This window comes from Pieris napi, chromosome 8, assembly GCF_905475465.1.
Source record: "Pieris napi chromosome 8, ilPieNapi1.2, whole genome shotgun sequence".
Taxonomy (NCBI): domain Eukaryota; kingdom Metazoa; phylum Arthropoda; class Insecta; order Lepidoptera; family Pieridae; genus Pieris; species Pieris napi.
The window spans coordinates 4146278-4161505 of NC_062241.1; the positions used below are offsets into that span (position 1 = coordinate 4146278).

General features: G+C 34.8%; 3 protein-coding genes and 1 long non-coding RNA gene across 9 annotated transcripts; 2 read left to right on the forward strand and 2 right to left on the reverse strand.

Moving 5' to 3' along the window:
• LOC125051477 lies at positions 1–2763 on the forward strand. Of its 2 annotated transcripts, none has more exons than XR_007117291.1 (4): positions 1–16; positions 1457–1705; positions 1810–1920; positions 2642–2763. It is a non-coding gene; the product is annotated as an uncharacterized LOC125051477 (long non-coding RNA). The 2 variants fall into 2 exon arrangements; XR_007117290.1 differs by lacking the exon at positions 1–16 and adding an exon at positions 292–513.
• Positions 2764–2815: 52 nt separating this feature from the next.
• LOC125051475 lies at positions 2816–5658 on the forward strand. The gene is made up of 2 exons (XM_047651778.1): positions 2816–3254; positions 4566–5658. The coding sequence occupies exons 1-2, from the start codon at positions 3083–3085 to the stop codon at positions 5240–5242; spliced, it is 849 nt and encodes a 282-aa protein (XP_047507734.1). The 5' UTR covers positions 2816–3082; the 3' UTR covers positions 5243–5658.
• Positions 3252–6008, reverse strand: LOC125051473 (protein ALP1-like). The gene is made up of 2 exons (XM_047651770.1): positions 5656–6008; positions 3252–4490 (listed from the first exon to the last, which is right to left on the reverse strand). Exons 1-2 carry the CDS (start codon positions 6006–6008, stop codon positions 3614–3616), a joined length of 1230 nt encoding a protein of 409 aa, XP_047507726.1. The 3' UTR covers positions 3252–3613.
• Positions 6009–6520: 512 nt separating this feature from the next.
• On the reverse strand, positions 6521–15205 carry LOC125051474. 5 transcript variants are annotated; one of them, XM_047651774.1, is made up of 9 exons: positions 15082–15205; positions 14655–14784; positions 13926–14048; positions 13623–13742; positions 9906–10069; positions 8295–8413; positions 7844–7949; positions 7203–7330; positions 6521–6779 (listed from the first exon to the last, which is right to left on the reverse strand). In XM_047651774.1, the coding sequence occupies exons 2-9, from the start codon at positions 14756–14758 to the stop codon at positions 6639–6641; spliced, it is 1005 nt and encodes a 334-aa protein (XP_047507730.1). In that variant the 5' UTR covers positions 14759–14784; positions 15082–15205; the 3' UTR covers positions 6521–6638. The 5 variants fall into 5 exon arrangements, with proteins under 5 accessions (XP_047507730.1, XP_047507729.1, XP_047507731.1 ...); XM_047651773.1 differs by having other exon boundaries at positions 6521–6798; XM_047651775.1 differs by lacking the exon at positions 14655–14784 and having other exon boundaries at positions 6521–6798.
• Between the last annotated feature and the right edge of the window lie 23 nt (positions 15206–15228).

Sequence of the window (15228 nt, forward strand, 5' to 3'; positions counted from 1 at the left end):
TTGTTCCCACGAGAATGTAAGTGCTCCTATTTCACCACGCCTCCTGCTGATAGAGGACAAATCTTTGTTTTTAATTTATTTTATTAGTTATTACTTAAGATGTCATGTGGAATATGGTGTAATGGTTGCAGCTCCCTAAAAACGTTGTGTAAAAACTTGGCGATTTAAAAGAGTGGCGAAGAGTTTATTGCCAGTTCTTCTCTTTCGTTCTACACTCTTGATTGGAGAACTTGCAGTAAATGTAAAATTAGAAGCATTTAAAGGATATTTCTTTTTTGACATTCATAAGTGTACCTACATTGTGTTACCTATATGAATAAATGATTTCTGGCTTGACTTGACTTGTTATAATGATAATAGTCTTTTGAATGCTTATGTTTTTATACAGTTTACATTACAGTAATGCTCACTAGATGTCGGATGTAAGCCTTCAACGTTTTCCCACTTTACCTAGCCACACATTTATTGCGTTATGTGAACGTGTTTTATTTTAATTTTTATTATAAATAAAGGGTATGTCTAGTTTTAATTCTATACACAAAAAAGAAACTTGACAACTGTATTTTATTAACTTATAAAAATTTGTTTTTTGTTAGATTTTCTGCTAAATATAATATGTACCTATAATACTGTAATATATTATACTTAATTATATTAATAGTCCAGTCAGTCAAGACAATTAATTCATTATTATTCCAAAAGTTTTCAAATTTTGATGTAAGGTCGGGAGTGGTATTAAAACAAACTATAAAATTTTGCAACCTGCTCTGCGGTCCGGAACATTGTTAAAAATAAGTTTTGGTCGTGAAAAAAATTCCAAAAGTTCTGCAAACTTGGGGAAGTTTTCGATATAATATTTCATATCACGTATAAAATTTGCAACCAACCTAAGTGTACGGAACATTTTTTGTTATTAAAAATTAATGTTTTTCTTTATTAAACTGAAGGAAAACGTTCCAAAAGTTCTGCAAATTTGACAGATATATCGAAAATAAAATAACAAAAAATGTTCCGTACACTTAGGTTGGTTGCAAATTTTATACGTGATATGAAATATTATATCGAAAACTTCCCCAAGTTTGCAGAACTTTTGGAATTTTTTTCACGACCATACAGCAAAAATTAATTTAATTGCAATTTTAACAATGTTCCGGACTGCGGACAAGGTTGCAAAATGAGATTTATTGTCGTCCCAATGTACCATTCACTTGACCGAAGTTTGAAAACTTTTGGAATTATTATCAAATTTTCGATTTCGAATGTCTATAATGACTGGTCTATAATTGTGACAGATATAAATAGTGTATCACCAAGGTGCAATAGAAAGTATGCACGTTTTCATAAGGACTGCCATCGAATATTTATTAGTATTTTAAAAGCTGATCTAATATCAGGTCAGGTCAGGTCAGTCTAATTGGTATATAAATTATAATCTAAGCCACTATTTATTTTACAGGCTTAATTTATAATTATACATTTTGATATCACCTTGCATTGTTAATTATTACTGCAACAAAACAGGCAATTACTCCGATAAGGTCTTATCAAAGCATTGTTTATACCTATTATGACTTTTTTATTTTTTGTGGGCGAACTGTTATAAATTGGCTTTGATTCGAAAAAATTCTATTGGCCTACCGATACCAGCCCAACTACAATGAAAAGTTTTCTATTATTCACAGTTTTTGCTTCAATAACTCTACAGGTAATTTAATTAATTAAAATCTGAGTTTAAAAATATCACCTAATAAAAACAAAATTCCATATTATATGTAATATAATTCTAATTTATTATTTATACTTTTTCAGCTATGCGTTTGTTCCCATAAAAAATTAAAGACAACAACCGAGGCGGCAGAAAGTACAACACAAGAAGCAACTGTCACTAACCCTATGACAGATGCGGCGCCAAATGTCGAGGTTGTACCTTGATTTAATTAGCGATAAATATTTAAAGACCCGGTAACAATAAACACTTTTTTGAGATGCTCTATTTAGGAAACAAATTTCCAACAACCGGAAATTAAAGCCTTCCCCAGTTCAATGGACTGTGCAAATCAAAAATTATTTTTCAATTCGAACCAGTAGGTCCTGAAATTTCCGTGTGCAATAAAACTCTTCTGGTTAACTATATAATAGTATTAGTCTAGTCGACAAGTTGAAAATGGTACAAAATAGAGATACTTACTGCTCTTAAAATTATGTGCGATAGCTCATTGGATCCGGAATGACGTCTAGAAAAATGTGCCTTAAAGCGTGTATTAGCACATAAAAAATTGCAAAAGTTATAAACAATTAAAGATGAAAAAAAAATGGCATTTCGTTTTTGCCAATATTTAATAAAATATTAATATTTAAGAAATTTCAAAAAAAGATTCTGAAAGAGGAGGAAATTTTCAATAAAAAACTCCAAGCTTTCGGAACTCTATCTCCACACGCTTTTGGCACATTTTTCTAGACGTCATTCCGGATCCAATGAGCTATCGCACATAATTTTAAGAGCAGTATCTCTATTTTGTACCATTTTCAACTTGTCGACTAGACTATATAGACATAGAATAAAGTTTATTTTTATTTTAAGTCCGTATCATCATCAAGTCATAGATAAACTGACTTATTTAATACCGATTTTATTTTATAGGTTAAATCTGAAGCTGTACCCGCAAGCCCACAGGTCATCGATATAGTGACGTAAACATAGTAATTTCGAATATGATGTAACAATGTAAATTGACTTGAATAAAAAAGACCATACGATGCTTACTATTCCTACTCTTTTGTACATTCCATATTGTGAAATCACACCATCTAAGGCCTCCTACGCACTGGCGACCATGGTCGCCGCGACCTAGCCGCGGCGGCCAGTGAATTCTGGACTTTATATGGCAATCGCTATAGCCCCTACGCACTTAGCGGCCAGCGACCAGCGGCCACCGTTGGCCGCGGCGTCCAATTTGATGCCACGCGACCAGCGACCAATCGTGGCCGTCGAGAACATCACTTCTGTATTAAAATTCATCAGTGCTACCGCATCGGCCGCGGCGACCAGACGTGTAGCTAGCTACAGAGTGATTATTTTACAATGGCCAATTTCGACACGGAAAGGTTCATAATTGAAGTTGAAAATAGAAGAGGTTTATGGGATTTAGCATCAAATGATTACTCCAATAAAGATGTTAAGCGGCAGTTGTGGCTTGAAGTGGTCGATATATTTGGCGGTGAATCCATGGAAGATAAAGAAAAGGCAGAACTTGGTTAGTATTTTATTTTATTATGCCTAAGTAAATTAATAATGCGATGAACTACAATAAACGCAGCAGGTGCTGTAGTAGCATTCGACACGTATATGTGACATGAGTGATTTTTTTTTAAAGTTGTTCCGTTCATTCAAAATCTAAGAAATTTTAGCAAATAGGTAATTGTCAAAAGTATAACTATTTTATTTCTACTATTTTTCGCTTTGCACATGAGTTTTGACAATTATTTGCTAAAATTTCCCAGGTTTTCGTAATGATTGGAATAACTTTTTAAAAAGATTACTCATACCGCATGTGCGTTCGACGCCATTTTGTTTACGGCGCGCAATGGCGGCTCGCGGCGAGCACCCATATATTTACAAATTGTGCCAGGGCAAGCGACCATCGGTACTGAAGTAGTTTGCGAATATATCTCGATATTCGGTTGATGTTCTATTTGCTCTATTAGGTAAACATGCAGGTATTTCTAATAAAGCCTCTGGTACAGTTAACGTGTCCTTGAAATCATATCCGTCTCTTTCTCGCACAAAATTATGAAGCACACATAGAGCTTTTATAATCACAACTGCAAATTCTTTCTTGACGTTTAGGGGTCGGTGAAGAATCTGCCATTTATTGGCTAATATTCCAAATGTACATTCAATATAGCGGCGGGCACGGGATAGTCGATAATTAAAATTAGTCTTTACATTATTCAAGTTTCTCCCAGCATACGGTCGCATCATATGTTCCGATAGTGAAAACGCCTCATCACCCACTAAAACGAACGGCATTGATTGGCCATTTTCTTTGATGGGGTTATTGCTCGGAATATCGAGATCATTATTTAAAAGCCTATGATAAAATACAGAGTCTTTGTAAATTGACGAATCACTGCATTTGCCGTATGCTCCAATATCTACGTAAAGAAATTTATAATTTACATCACATATTGCAAGTAACACGATTGAAAAATAATTCTTGTAATTGTAATAAAGAGATCCCGAATGTTGTGGTTTGATAACTCTAATGTGCTTGCCGTCGATGGCTCCGATGCAATTAGGAAATTGGGCGTATTTTTGAAAACCTTCAGCCGTTTGAATCCACTTATCTCTGGTCAATTGTGGCATCACAATTGGTTTTAATATCTCCCATATTGCTTCACAAACATCAAATACTATTTCCGATACTGTAGGAAGCCCTATACGGTATTCATGACTTATATGAGATAAAGAACACCCAGTAGCCAAATACCTGAAAATAAAATTCACATTAATAAACATAATATTAGTTTTGTAATATGTACTACATTTATTTATTGATTTACAGGCATTACTCTCCAAAAAAGATGGAAAAACCTTAGAGACTGTTTCACAAGAGAGCTGCGCCGTCTTAAAGATGTCAAAAGTGGTTCTGCTGCAAAACGTAAATCACAATACACCTATTTCAACCAATTACTGTTTTTGAAATCAGTGCTGGACACAAACGCAACAGAAAATAGTCTCGAAGAGGCAAGTCAAGAAAATGAAAGTGCAAGATCTTCTGATCTTGAGACTCAACAGTCTGCATCAAAGTCGCTTAGAACAAAAAGGAAGAAAAAAATACCAAACGAAGAATCCGATACAGACCCTCTAATTTCAGTTCTGCATAAGACCATAGCGACTACACAGAATGATTCAAATTGTGACAGACTGTTTCTTTTATCCCTCCTCGAAAGATTTCAAACAATCCCTGCTGCAATGAAGACCAAAGCGAAAATGGAAATCATGGAAATTATAGAAAAATACCAACCGAACTGTACACCTACAACAGCGCGCATAAACTATTCAAGTAATTTCAATACTCTTAACGACCAAGAATATGACCCGCATCGACCGAGTTATTCAGGTTATTCTACTACCAACAGGATATCAGATGATTCAAATTACAGCGATACTCATACTCATTATTCTGATATTTCTCAAAATTCAGAAATGATAGACCTATTTCCCAAATTGAATGATTAATTGTTCACAATTGCCATTTTTTAAGTTATGAAAATACAAATAATTTGATTATCTACTTCAGTTTTTTAATATTTAAAAACATGTTATAAGCAAGCCCTTTTCCTCTCCTTTTCAAAGTCGTAAAGTAGAATACTACTGAACAATAGTTCATAAATTTTTTAAAGTGGCAAAACCTTGGTCAATGAATTATACAGGTTGTTGTGAAAAACGCAACAGTGGTGGTTTAGGGTGATTCAGAATCAAGTCTTGTATAATTCAAATTTACAAAAAAATCCGTTTAGCAGTTTAAGTAAAAAAAAGGCCCTATCACATTATTTTTATTTTTCCTGTACACAATACTCCATTCCGAAACATCCTTTAAAATATATCACGTATTTTTTAAACATTCTGTATTTAAAAAAGAAAAAGCTTACCTTATTGTTATTACTAATTTTTCTTCTGCTGGAATGCATTTCCGATAGTTGTTACCAGTTCCAGTAATTTTTGGTTTTATTGTATCCAGTAACAGGTTAAAAGTATTCGTTGACATTCTCATGTAATTAAAGAATCTCTTCTCATACATTTTTAAATCCAAAAAATAAGTATAATATAATCCTTTAGTCTTTCTCTCGCAAAGTAATGGATGCACCCAAAACTGTCTTTTACGTGAAATCTTCCGTTTTCGTTTTCGTAGTAAATACACAAGCACAGTTAGCGTGATTATCTTCTGCACGTCCATCTTGACACATCCTTGGAAGTCGACTGCAAATTTTTCGGCCGTCCACATGTCGCGCTTGCCTACGCACCGGCGACCATGGCCGCGGCGGCCTGGCCGCGTCTATGGTCGCCAGTGCGTAGGCAGCCTAATCGTTCCGCTTTGAGGATGCCAAAAATAAAGACATTATAGTAGGCCAGTAAGCATATTACACCCACTTATCAGAAACATACTCATACAGAGGCTCGAGACAATATCTCTTTGCGACAGGCATAACCCATTAATGCAATACGAATTTGTATAGGAATGACATTAGCTCACGCTTTGTCACGTGACCATTTTCATACAATAATTTGGTTTAGCGTTAGTCACTCCTATCGCATAGTCATTTTGCCTCGAGCCCCAGCTGTTTTTAAAGTACTCACAGAATATAAAGAACTTACTAAAATGAAACTTTTTTTTAAGTGTTAATTTATATTTTTATCTTACGTTTCATGAATGCTAAGTACCACTTATTCTATTCTACTAATACTAATTTTGTTACAACGCTAATGCAGCATGAGAATAAATCAAACTGAATATTAAAAACCAAAAGTTTATTTTATTGCATGAAACTCCTACATCAAGTTATATTCTTTGTTATGATAATAGCGCCATCTTCTTAATACTGATAGAAACTGCCTTTGAATCATAAAGAGTTATTTATAGCTCATAGTGTTGAGTTGGTGGTGAAAAAGAGAATATCGCGGACGCTGCCTCTAGGTGGAAGTTCCAAGGAACCCAAGGTGACGGCGGCCGCACTTCCAGTTCTAAGGCGGGAACCGGTGGAGCTATTTGCGGAACCTTGAATATACAGGGTCACCTAAAAATTGGCATAATCTTCATATAAATTAAAGTAGAAATATATGAAATTTTAAATTCCAAATTAGAATTTCTTAATCATTTGAAAATTTTTAAAGACCATTTTTGGAAAATAATGGATTATTATAATTGAGCCTTTATAACTTTACTAACTCTTAAATTTACGCTATTACATATGTGCTAGTGAACACACGAGTTTCCTACATAATAAGAAAAAAAATCTAATTTGTAATGTTTCAGTGAAATGAAATTAGTAATTACAATAGTTATTGGAAGTCTACATTAATTTTACATTTGTATTATTTTTGTTCCCTCTTACTTACAATAGCAGTTAAGCTGATATTTTTTAAATAATTATAATAGAGAAAATAAATTAATTTAGGCATTAGAAAATATTGTATATACTTGTTGTGGCTCATGCGCACTAGGTTCCCCAGAAAGCGGAACCGATCTCGGCTCACGGATATCCTTGCGCCTGCGCTTATTTGAACGTCGGCTGTCGTGACGTTTGCGACTCGAGCTATGTGGACCATCTTTAAAAATATTTAGAACATTATTAATTATATTAACGTCTGTTCCGTTCTAGCTTCTTACACGAATATTTCACCACAAACGCCTAAGATCCGTTTACAAAAAGACCGACATTTATCCATTGTATTTATTTGGATATCCTATGCTCCCCTACTGTAAATACAGACCAACAAGACCAGCAGTAATCTGTAAAACAAAAATCTACTTTTTAATTAGTTTTTAATTGGCATTGACATTCCCTTACAAACCCTGATCATCATCGAATAACGAAACCAGAGTTCGATGAAGGACTTTCAATATCCCCAACAGTTGCAAGCTTGGAATTATGTTATACGGAAACTAAACGTGTTAAAAGATCGGGGAGCTTAAGAAATTTGTCTTACAGATTTACGCTCCACTCCATTTTACTTTATGGTCCCATGATAGACCACTTTTGCCATAACGTTTTCGTATTGAAATCAGACCTCCAAGTTAATTTGAAACTAATTTAAGTAAAAAATTGTGATAATAATTGCCTTCATGCGCTGGCAGAGGCAAAGCGTGTGTCGGCTTGCGAGTTGCAATAGACTTCCGTTTGTTTTCAATTAAACGTTCCAAGCCTTCCAGAGCAGCTTGTTTAGTCTGTAATATATATGATTTCTTAAGATAGAGCTTTAAATATTGCATTTCTTATAATGTAATATTTAAAGCTCGTAAATAAGTTTTTAGCGTTAAAAATAAGATAAATACGTTGCAAATAATCAATTTTGCAGTTATAGTTTTCTTTCGGGTTATAATTTTACTAATAAAATTTTTGCTCCTCTTAGGATAACTACACAATGTATGAAGCGAGAGAAATTGAGAAAAATATCGTCTAAAAAAATTAATTAATTAGTTATTCTGGAATACACATTTCAAGTAACTTAAATAAATTGGTTCAAAAAATATTATTCATTCAGTGTTATTCATATTCCTTTACCACATTACCCGTATTTCGTCCAAGAGTGGTTCAAAATCGCTGACATCAGTGGAGTCACGTACAGCTTCATAATTTTTGTAAAGCTTACGGTCATGTTGACGAACGGAACTCTCCAGCTCGCGGATTTCTATATTTAACATATCAATATTTTAAAGGTAACCCTAAACATATGCGCGTTCTAGATGTTCAGAGGCGCTACAACTTCTTTTGGTCTGAGCCACAGATTTCTGAATCTGTTTCGTGATCATTTTTCAATCTAAGGGTGCGTACAGACTATGTAACATGTTATATAACTTGTGTTTTATAACACGTCCACATTATGTAACCTTGTTATTAGAACTAATTTGAGTGTACGACCAACCAGGCTCCAAAAGATAAACCACTCCTTATATGGAAATTGTATTCGTTTTTACAACAAACTCCCAAGCGAAATTAGAGTATTATCACTAAATAAATTCAAAGCCCTCGTTAAGCGGAAACTAATCAACAAAGCTTTTTATAAATTTGAGGACTACTTAAATGATCCTAATCCTTGGGATTGAATTGCTCCAGTTCAAACAATTTGTATGACAATACCTGGCGATTAAAAAGAGTGGCGGAAAGTTTCTTGCCAGTTCTTCTTACCCGCTCTACGCCAAGGGCAACTTGCGAACTGGTAGTAAATGTAAATTTACGATTAATTTAACTTGACGATTCAAAAGTGTACTTGGTTACCCACTTGAATAAAGATATTTTGAGTTTGAGTTTATTCAACATTATAACATAAAACAAAACTGTACACATTAGAATAACAAAGCAATATAACAATGTTATATAACCATTTTAAAATACAAAAGAAAAACAAAAAAAACGTAGATGCTGGGTTAACATGTTATTATAACATGTTATATAACATTCAGTGTCCACATTATCTGAAACATGTTGTATGGCAAAGTTGTATAACATGTTATGTTATATAGTCTGTACGCACCGTAATAAGCAAGCCTCGCCAGCCTGCTGTGCCTGACACACGCTATCGACGTTTTGGGTGTAAGAGATGTCGGTTTCCTCACGATGTTTTCCTTCACCGTTCGAGCGAATGTTAAATGCGGACATAGAAAGAAAGTTCATTGGTGCACAGCCGGGGATCGAACCTACGACCTCAGGAATGAGAGTCGCACGCTGAAGCCACTAAGCCAACACTAGTCACTCACTGTTCTAGATGATTAGAACGCTTTTTTCTTGTTTTTATTAGTAATTTAATTACAATTAAAACTTAGAATAGTTTTGTTATATGATGATTCATATTATTCGTGATAAGGCCTCTTGATTCTCAGCATTATCAGTGAAAGTCACACTGGTAGTCTAGGGTGTGACTTCTGATCTTACCTCTTCTGATCTAGCTGTTGGTAAGGTAATCATACTGTTAGCGGACTAACGCCATCTTGTAGAAGAAACCTATATTACGCGAAGCAATACCGGTGTTGACTCACTTTTATTTCGAGACTTCGTGCGGAACGGACGTGTTACTAACCCACCCTCAGTAAATTTTAAAAGTGTAAAGTACCTACACGTTCTAATCTTTTGTGTTGACTAATAATACATTAAATTACGATTCTAAATAAAGGAAAAGTCCTCACCGACTTCCCTCATTTTCGCAAGTTGCGCTACAAGCTGTCCGCGCTCTAGGTGTAAAGCATTCCGCTGCGTTGTCACACGCGCACAAACGTCGCGAGCGTTCTTAGCTTCCCCAGCTAAGGCCGCTACTTCACGGGCCTCGCGTTCTAAGCGACGCTCTAGTTCCCTTTAATAATTCTTAAAGTAATTATTGGGCTTTGTAGTAGGAGTGAGACGTATTTACCATACCAGGTTTGTAAACCAGGGCTTTGCTTCGAAGGACGGCGCCCTGGTACGGGAAGGAAATACTTGCAAGTATGAAAGTATTTGCTGTGCTATCGGGCGAGAAAATACTTGCATAGGAAATCGATCCATCTTATTATACAAATAAGAAGCAGAATCGTATTTGCAACAAAAAATACGTGAAACTTGCAAGTATTTTTTTCACTGAGACCATTATGGTCTTTATTCTTAAAGTGACACGAGTCAATTTCCTATGCAAGTATTTTAGTATTTTGCCGTGAGCCCTTCGTTTACAAATAACCGTCATATACTGATCAAAATAAGGAACATAATTGTATTAACATTCAATAATCGTAACTTTACTCTTTCTTTTGACTAGTTCACGCTATTCATTCTTATGTCTATACACAAAAGACACATAATTGCGTGTACAAAAGTATTGTTTTAAAAAATATACTTATGTGCCACTTAAAGTTTGTTTATTTCAAGTAATAGTTTAGTTTCCGTTTTTTTATTTTTTGTCAGTTGTGATTTGAGTGCGAGCTTGTTACGTCAACGACTAACCGTGACCTAAATTACAAGCAATTTTTCGGGAGTTTATTGATTTTAAAGTCAATTTTCGATTTATTATATAATATAAATTAGTGAGTGTATAAATGTATAAAACTGTTATTTTTTTAATACTGTGTTTAGTTTAGTTTCGCGAGTTTAAAGGACCGACAATTTTTGAACTCGAAATAGGTAATAGAGTGTAAATAAAACTGTGATTTCGTCATTAGATAATAGTTAAGTTACAAATATTTTTTCCGAAGTTTATTGAATTTAAAGACAATTTTCGAACTATTAATAGTGAGTGTATAGATGTATAAAACTGTTATTTTTTTAATTCTGTGTTTAGTTTAGTTTCGCGAGTTTAATGGACAGACGATTTTTGAACTCTAAATAGGTAATAGAGTGTAAATAAAACTGTGTTTTCGTTATTAGATAATAGTTAAAATACATAGTTAGATAGGTAGAAACTTGTGCTAAATAATAATATAGTCACAAACCATGGCTCCAAAGAAAAGTTTGGCTTGGGATCATTTTGTGGACAAAGGTGAAAATAAAGCTGAATGCAAAATGTGCAAAGTCATTATCTCATACAAATCAGGAGTGTCAAACCTTACCAAGCATGTACAAAGAAAACATATTTCCGTTAACTTAGTGAGAAGGGAACAACAAGTGGATCGTCAAGAAGAACAAGAGGTACAGGCGCATACTTCACAAACTGCACAAATTACGGCAGTCAATACTGCTATACAAACTATCGCATCTAATACGATAAGGTCCAATCCGAACCCATCCAGTATTACAGCATTCCTTCGGCGCGATTGTCAAAAAATAAAAAAACAAATTGATGATCATTTAATGAATTTGTTCATATGGGACTTACAGCCTTTTTCAATAGTAGAAGACAAAGGATTTCGCGAATTAATAAATTTTGCTTTCCCAAATTATACAATACCATCACGAAAGTATTTCGCCAATAATTTATTGCCGGGGCTATATGAAGAAATAAAGATAAATACAAAAACAGCTTTAAATGAAGATGCAAAAAGTGTATGTTTAACGACCGATATGTGGACGTCACGAAATAATGATTCTTACCTAGCCGTTACGGGTCATTACGTAGATAAAAATTTTATCCTTCAGTCGGTTTTACTGGAATGTAAAGTATTTGAGAGCAGTCACACGGCACTTCATATAGCACAAGAATTAAGAAATGTGGCTCAAGATTGGAACATTTTAGATAAGGTCCTCCTTGTAGTGTCGGACAACGGGGCTAATATAAAAAATGCCATACTTCAATTAGAATGGAGACATTTTGGCTGTTATGCACACACACTTAACCTAGCAGTACAAAAAGTGTTATCCCACTCAAACGTAAATAGCATAATAGGCAAAGTAAAAGCCATAGTATCCTACTTCAAAAGAAGTAATTTAGCCTGGAATAAATTAAAAAAGTACCAGGAGCAGGCCAATAAAGTAGTGAAGAGGCCAATTCAAGATGTCGCTACAAGGTGGAACTCCACATTTTACATGATAGAGAGGTTTGTCGAACTGAAAGACGAAATCAAATGTGCTTTGAGTAATTTAGACACTGGCAATTTGATTAATCTTACTACATATGAATGGGACATTTGCCAGTCTTTGGTAGTAGTGTTACAACCATGTGAAGAAGTGACAAGAGAGATGAGCGGACAGAAGTATGTTAGTGGAAGCTCGGTTATCCCCTTAACGATTGGTCTTACCAACGCTCTCAAAGAAATCGCAAGTCAGACATATCGGCAAGAAAATAATATTGACATTTTTCCTGATGAAGTGGAAATGTGTCGACAGGATCTGCTTTCAGAAATAGGCACGCGGTTTTCTAATTTGGAACAAAGCCGAACTTATACCGTCGCTATGTTTTTAGACCCGAGATACAAGTTATACTTTGAGAACGAAAATGTTGCAGACAGCACTAAAAAGTATATTGTGGGCTTAGTAACCGCGATGATAAATGAAAATGAAAAAAATCAGTCTTCAGCATCCACTTCTAATATATCAGATAGCCAGGGGAAAAAATCTAACAGCCTATTATGGAAACACTATAATAAACAAATGCACAATGTGCGGCCAGCTGGCACAGCCAATAGCAGAGCCATAATTGAGACGCAAAAATATTTAGATGACACAGTTTTGTCTCCAGACACAAATCCTTTGGAATGGTGGCGAATAAATCAGCAAATATATCCAAATTTAGCCAAACTAGCCAAAATTAAATTAAATGCAATGGCTTCTAGCGTGCCTTGCGAACGTCTATTTTCAGTAGCAGGGAACATATTGACGGAAAGGAGATCCCGACTCGGGAGTCGAAAATTAGAGCAATTGTTGTTTCTCCAACAAAATAAAAAATGATGATTGAGAATTCTATATATATATATATATATAATAAAAAAAAGTTGTACATATATAAAATGAAATGAAATCTTTTAACTACGCCTGCTAATACTATATTTCACAACTAGCTGATAAATGACCGTAACACTATTAGTAGCAGACAGTCCTAAGCCTGTGATTAACAAAACAAAGTAGGAAGGAAAGATTTCATTTATAAAAAGCCGTGCAAGATTGTGGTACACACACTGTACGATACGATTGCCACCAAATACTTTCAAGTATTTTTATACCTGGTTTTCGTACCTGGTATTTTTACATACTCGTACTTGGAAGCCCTGGTATTGAATTTTGCAAGTATGTCTCATCCCTACTTTGTAGCAACAATTCCTATTCGGCTGTATGTACAATAATAACAATAAGACGATGCAACCACATGTCACATTTGGAACGGCTGTCTCCTGTCTTTAGGTCTTCTAATGTTTATATATGTATCGTATTTTCAACAGACGTTTAAATATCTTTTGAAATACATCAAATACTGTTGATTGGTAATAAGTTGTGAAATATGGACTCACGCGGGATATTCTCCTGTGACTTTGGCGTACGACTGTATATTTCGTATTACTTCCACGAGGTGATGCAACTGGTTACAGAACTCTGGAAGCTGTTCAGGCGTCAGATACTGACCACCATATCTGTGACATTGTATTCTATATAATGGCATAATCTAGGCAATACATACCTACACAGTATCGTATTTCTTACAAGCCCTTCACGACCTCCAATCTGAATATGAAATTTTATTGCAATACAATCTTTGGACTGGAATCTCTAATCACTAATGAACAGTTGACTCATGGTTTTTAAAAATAACCAACCGTAGGTCTAGCTTAGCGGCAAACTGCACATCGTCAATGGTAGTGTTAGAGGTGGAAGCTTGAGTGCTGGTAGTATCCATTTCTTCCTCTGTACCGCTGGCACAACACACCGTTTCACTCATACTGGAATTAAATTTTACGTCATAGGTCAATTAATTAATTTTTCAACTGAGTTAGACAAATCACAATTAATTTACATGGTGGGCGATCATCACTTTCGAGCGATCTCGTTCCAAGAAAAAAATAAATAAGAAAAACATACAAACCTGCATATAGTATAACTTAATTAAAACAGACAATGTAACATGGGTATCATAACTTAAGTAGGTACAAATAATTAATGCAATTGTTTTATCACGGAAAGGGCAGTGCACTTGAATACATAGTTTATTATTTTATTAGACAGTAGTGCAATAACAATCACTCTGGTAATTGTTTCTTAGGGCGGCAAGTTCCACATCAGTCTAATATGACGTACGTATAATTTAATGGCGTAGTATAAACATGATGATAGAATTTTGTATAACTTGAGCAGACGTGGACATATTTGGAACTTTTAAACATGCCTAAATCGTTTGTTTGGAATCCGGGAGTACAAATGTATGCATTCGAACTGTCAAAAACATACATCGTATTGGCGTATACAGTATAGGAATCATGAATACTTGAAGAAATAATCGCGAAAGCCGCACTTAGGGCACTAGTGAATTTGCTGCAAAATATACGAACCCAGTCGAACAAAATGAGAAATTCTTGTCCAGCGTTCGATGTTCGCCTCGCAGCTTGCCAAGCAATCGACCTAGCAATCGCGATTGCTTCCCTCCGCCCTCCATCTGTTCTTTTAATCCGGCCAATGTGTCTAAAATTGGCGTTATTTTATAAAACAACACCCCTAGTTCTGTAAGCCCCTAAGCACGATGTTTACACTTTTGTATTTGCCAAAAATATCTCTATCAGCGTTTAAAGCTTAAGCTTAAATAATAATTTAAGGTCTGATGATTATCAGCGTCTGACAAAACATCAGAGTTTATTCAGTTATCCAGAGGCCCTAAAACCGCTTAAATCTAGGTCCTTTTAGGAAGATACAAGACATTAATAAAAAACTATGTTTATAGAATAAACAAGAACATAATTGATATAATAAATGAAAACTTACATATTGTTGAGAGGTTCTATGGCTAATACTACGAATTAGACGCTTTATTTCTAGATTTTCGCATTTTATGTTATTTTAAACACATTTTTTATTTCTGTGCGTCGGATGTTCGACTGCAAAGACTGACAATAAGTGCACTTGACAGTA